The sequence below is a fragment of the Populus nigra genome, chromosome 1 (assembly GCF_951802175.1).
Source record: "Populus nigra chromosome 1, ddPopNigr1.1, whole genome shotgun sequence".
NCBI lineage: Eukaryota > Viridiplantae > Streptophyta > Magnoliopsida > Malpighiales > Salicaceae > Populus > Populus nigra.
Genome location: NC_084852.1, coordinates 32,759,606 through 32,765,235, shown reverse-complemented (window position 1 = coordinate 32,765,235; position 5,630 = coordinate 32,759,606). Strand labels below are relative to the sequence as shown.

General features: G+C 31.8%; 1 protein-coding gene across 1 annotated transcript; it reads right to left on the bottom strand.

Annotated features, from left to right (window-relative positions):
• Positions 1-1,688: 1,688 nt before the first annotated feature.
• Positions 1,689-3,514, bottom strand: LOC133688133 (GDSL esterase/lipase APG). Its single transcript, XM_062107525.1, has 5 exons — positions 3,213-3,514; positions 2,973-3,103; positions 2,643-2,876; positions 2,137-2,392; positions 1,689-2,037 (listed from the first exon to the last, which is right to left on the bottom strand). Exons 1-5 carry the CDS (start codon positions 3,460-3,462, stop codon positions 1,841-1,843), a joined length of 1,068 nt encoding a protein of 355 aa, XP_061963509.1. The 5' UTR covers positions 3,463-3,514; the 3' UTR covers positions 1,689-1,840.
• Between the last annotated feature and the right edge of the window lie 2,116 nt (positions 3,515-5,630).

The following is a 5,630-nucleotide window of genomic DNA, read 5'->3' as shown; positions in this document are numbered from 1 at the left end:
GGATTGTGTGGCCTTGAATGCAATTATAGCATTGCAATTTAGAAGTTTTGAATGTCATGTTCTTTTAACTATTTTTTTTTAATTTAATCTGTCTTTTGTTACACAAGCACAATCTCTAGAGGACTTAAAAGAAAGACAATGCAGATACTTTCCAGCCCTATGCCCAGAATGTTCTTCTGGTTTGCGGCTTCTTATTTTTTTCTCTTGAAATGTAGCTTAAATAGTCTTTGCAGAAACTTCTGCTCAGACTGAACCCTTTTGTGTGAGACTTGGAATTCTCAATAATCGATGGATGAACTTTCTCTTCTCTCAGTAGCCTGAGCAAGATAGACAACAAATTCTGCTGGAAATGGTCGACTCTGATATAGCTAACATTCTGATGATTCAGAGGTTGACATCGAAAATCTGTTCAAATGATGGAAGGAGGCAAGTGCTTTGCCAAGTTTAGACATGGTGCTGTTTTTCCCAATTCTGCTTGCTGCTTGATGTCCTCTCGTCGGTGGTATAATGAAATTTCTTTCTCTAATTCACTGCATATTTGACACTCGTAGCATTAATTGGACTGGTTCTCTTCTTTGAAAAAATGCTCTTTAATTTCCAGCAGCTGGTAGGAACATCAGTTTTCTCGGTTTATCATTATATTAAAAGGAACATCTGATTCTGCTGCGTGCTTTTCTTTCCCATAAATTACCTTATCTTTCTTATGTTATGCATATTTATAGAAGAAAATGTAACAAGGGAGAGAAGAGAATCATATTCATTGGGCTCACATGTTCTTGTTCGCTTTAGTTTTCAAGCAGAGCGTGTAGTCCTCGTATTTTATTTTATTTTTGGTGAATTTAATCAACACGGGAATTCTCAAAACAAGATTTTGGTTTTACCCACCACGTTGATTTTACTCCCTTCACTTAAGAAATCTATTAATTTTAACTTTACTTCTTATCTGCTCTCAACTAGATTGGAAATCTTCTATGTTTTGCTTATACATTTGCTAATGCTCGAGAGGAACTCTTCCTTGGAAGGGACTGAACTTTTGCAGGCCTAATCCATTCCGTTTTAGTATCCTAAACTGGTGGGGTTAGTGCCTTGTATTTGGAGCAGAAGTGGCTGAACATAACCATGTGAAAATATTTGTGATAACACAAAAATATGCATTACATTGCTGGTGGTAGACATCAGTTGTCTTCAGCAACATTAAGACAAGCTTTTTAAGACAGCTGAGTTAGGAAAAAAAATGCGAGAGGAAGAAGCGAGGAAAGCATGGTGGAACACATATTCTAGCTGATAATATGTTACTCGTATAGGAGAGGAAGCTCATTGAACTTGGACTTAGACTGCAATACTCTTAACATATATATATATATATACACATACTAGTCCAAGGATAATTCCAGAAACCTAAAGATAACCACATCATTAATGTTTTACATATATGAACCTAGAACAACTAATACCTTCAAAATTAATTCCAACAAGTTGTAAACAAAGGTAGTCACACACTCATTACACAATTCAGACAGGCAAAACTAGTCACGTATCCTCATCCAAGTAGTGAGACACCTTGAATGATAATATGTTACTCGTATAGGAGAGGAAGCTCATTGAACTTGGACTTAGACTGCAATACTCTTAACATATATATATATATATATATATATATATATATACACATACTAGTCCAAGGATAATTCCAGAAACCTAAAGATAACCACATCATTAATGTTTTACATATATGAACCTAGAACAACTAATACCTTCAAAATTAATTCCAACAAGTTGTAAACAAAGGTAGTCACACACTCATTACACAATTCAGACAGGCAAAACTAGTCACGTATCCTCATCCAAGTAGTGAGACACCTTGAACAAGAATTGCATCAGCAAGAACCTGATTAGCAGCCTGAGAAGGATGGATACTGTCCCAAAACACAAACTGAGTGGCATTGGGGCAAGTTCCTGGCAACCTTGGATTGCACAATACTGATATTTTCCCAGCAGTCCTCGTCTGGCAGCATCCTCTTCTTGCTTCGACAAAACCTACCAAACATTATAGGGAAAAAAAGAAAAAGAGAGGTCAGAATTCATCCTTATAGTCATAATTCAAATGACCCCAAAGGTTTAGAGAAAGGTTAGGACCATAAGTTAAAGGAGATTTAACCAGATCCTCCAATGGCTTGTAGATATCGAAGATAACTATCTTTAGACCCGGAAGTTGCTTTCGGAGATTATCTGCAGCTAAGTTGAGATTTTTATTAAATTGCCGTGCGACAGTATTGACCCAGGAGACACAGTCATTTCCACGATATCCGAAAAAGTTTCGGGCTTCAGGAACGCAACCCAATGGCGGAAGTGAAGTTACCCCAAGTTTCCTTGCCCCCGAACTATACAGGTCCTGCTTGTAGACAAGTCAAAATTCAGTGAAAACGAAGACTGGTTATAAATATGCCCCACCAAAGTGGGGTCCTTGTAAAGAGAGTCCTTAGAAAGTCTTGTCCTTCAGAAAAGTTTTCGTGAACAGAACGCTCTCAAGACTCAAACCTGAAATCTTCCAGATTGCGATTTCAAGTCCAAGATTTCTACCATTGCCACACCAATATTGGCCTTTAAAAGAAAACTAGAGACAATATTAAACAGTAAGATACCTTAACAAAGCTTGAGAATGTAGTGGCAAGGTATGAGGAATACTGATCGGGAGTGTAAACTTTGTTTACAGAAGGGTTGACATAGTAGTTCTGAAAGAAATCAGCGGTGCCTGCACTCAAGATGTATAATGCGTCTTTGATGATTGATGCTGCTTTTCTACCACCAGCCACCTTCACTAATTTAGTCTGATACTCCTTGAAGTGCTTTAACTGCAGGGACAATGGAATTGCATTCTGCAAAAAATAAATAAATAAAAGTGATTTTGCATGCTTTTTTAGTTTTGTGAGGTTTAAAGTACGGGTATAAACAATTTATAGTTGTTCGCTTACATTCAGAAAGGCAGTTTTATCATCATACCCAGATGCTGCCGATGCAAAGTTGACTCCAATAAGAAGGTTTTTTCCTGATGCTTCTGGGCTGAGATATGCTGGTGCATAAGTCTTAAATCCTAAAGTTTCAGCTGCATACAGAAATTGACGCAGATTTGTTAGAATATATTTCATATATAGGCAAGTGAACCTGAATACATAGGGCAAGCCAATCTCGTGAATTTGATATTTTGCACTTGCCGGTGATATCAATAGTTAATTTTCCATTGCAAAACCTCCCTGTGGGTTTATGATTGGCAAAATCTCTTCCATAAGGAGGGTAATTGGCCTTGAAAATTGTGGATAGATGGTTATTATTGCCAACATCCGCCGATGAGTCACCGAATGATATGATGGCTGGAAAAAGAGTATCTTGAGCATAGCCACCACAGACCAATGCTAAAGCTAAAGCTGAAGCTAAAACAATGGCTTTTCTATAGAAACTATCCATATAGCTGTAGCAAACGAGAGGATTTGTGCTATATGAGGCGCTACAATGGAAATCCAAGAGACTCAATTGAACAAATCATTCAACAAATTAAGATCTTATATAGATCTCTTCCAGTAAATTAATCATCCAGACATGGTGATCTGTACCATTCGTCGAGTAATATATTATTATTATGTCATGAGTAAGGGAGTTAATGAGTTTAGGGGTATTGTATTCTAAATTTTTAAATTCAAACATTTTATACAAATTAAAAATAAAAATGAAATCCACTTATTTTAAAGATTAAGATTTTTTTATAATTTAATCTCTAGCGTAACCTTTTTCATATTAAATATTAACATGTTTTAAATAAATTATAAGTAAATAAAAAATTAAACTAAAAAAACTATTGATTAATATATTTTAATAAAACTCAAAACTCTTTAAAAAAATTTTATTCTACAAACAAGATTTTTCATGGTGTTTATAAAGTATAAAGTATAAAGTTGATAATTTAATCTCTAGCATAAACACTCAAGTTTTTAGATAGGAGATGCTTTTAACAAAATAGATTTTGAGTTTAAATTCAAACATGTACACCAGCCCTACCCAACTCAAACTTGAATTTGAGTTTATTATAAAATATTATTTTAGACTATAAATTATTATTTTTTTCCAACTAAAATTTAGACTTGGGTCTAATACATGAAGAATTATTTTTTCTAACCCACTGGTTTGTCCAATCCAAGAAAGAAAGAATTTTATCTATTTTCCAGAAAATTTTCAACACTACGTAAACAAAATTTTCAGCTCAAAAGTTAATTAATTTAAATAAAAAATATTTATATTTAATTCTAATTTATTATGAGTAATTAAAGTTGTCTTAGTGGTGGAAGTTCATCAGCTTTTGGTTCCTAAAATTTTCTATAAAAAAAGAAAGAATAAAAATGTTTGTGGTTGATTAATTTTGCATTTCAACAGAATTTGTCACTTTTCTTCACTTTATTTTTCAACATTGCTTTTTTTATTTTAAACCTCTGATTCCTCTCTATATTTTCATCTAATCGAGAGCTTAAATTCAATCCTCGTAAAGGAATACCTAAGTAATATTTTATTGATTCGTTGTACATTGTCTAGAAATACACTTAAACAAGGTGGTATTGTTAGAATCCTAGTATATTTATTAAAAAAAGTTTTATTGCACCAATAACAAAAGATGATCCTTGATAATAACAAATCTTATCAATTTTTAAAGTGATTTAACAAGTATCGTTTTTTGATTTTGTGTTAATTCTTACAAAGATATATGTATAATTAATACGCATACTAGGATTGTATTTCAATTTATTTATTTTCTTAATAAGTGTGCTAAATTTATTAAGATAACAAATTTACCATGATCTTATAAATTGTAAAATTATAAACTAAATATACATGCTAATTTGTCTAATTTTATTTGCCAATTTTGGACAACAACATAAATTATAGTCTTTTCATATTAATGAGTTAGTTTGTTTTTATGTTTCAAAAACATTTTTAAAAAAATTTGAATTTTTATTTATTTTTTGTTTGCTTTAAATTATTTTTTTTGTGTGTTTTTAGATCGTTTTGATGTAATGATATTAAAAATAATTTTTTTAAAATAAAAAAAATATTATTTTGATATTTTTCAAAATGAAAAACACTTTAAAAACAATAGTTACTTCAATATTTTGATGCATTTTTCCTGTAAACTTTGTAATGTACTTTTTTATATTAAAAAAAATAAGAAACGGATAAAAAAGTTTAACTGTAAACAACAAATGATAAAATAATAAAACCAAATAAATAATGTTTTTTTTAAAGTAAAATTCTACCACTTTTGTCTTTCTTTAATTTACAATTACATGTATATTAATTAAAAATTATAAACAAAAAAATAATGAAAATGAGTGAAATCGAAAAGCGTGAAGTCCCACCAATTTTGAAATTTATTAATCCAAACCATGCACTATAGTCCTTTTATAGTGTTAATGAAAATGAGAGATATGGCATGATGGGTGGTTTGAGAGAGAGAGCGCACTGGGGTAAAAATGAAATTTTTTTTTTTTGGGAAAAAATAAGTTAATTGGCAGAGTCCATTGAACTCGTAAAATCACTAATAAACTTGTGATTTTACACAATTTTGATCAAGTTTAGTACTAATTTTA

Coding starts and splice junctions, on each gene's coding strand:
- LOC133688133 (XM_062107525.1), bottom strand. CDS start 3,462: ATGGATAGTTTCTATAGAAAAGCCATTGTTTTAGCTTCAGCTTTAGCT. Junction 2,393..2,642: donor CATTCTCAAGCTTTGTTAAG/GTATCTTACTGT, acceptor GTCTACAAGCAG/GACCTGTATAGTTCGGGGGC. Junction 2,038..2,136: donor TAAATCTCCTTTAACTTATG/GTCCTAACCTTT, acceptor AATGTTTGGTAG/GTTTTGTCGAAGCAAGAAGA.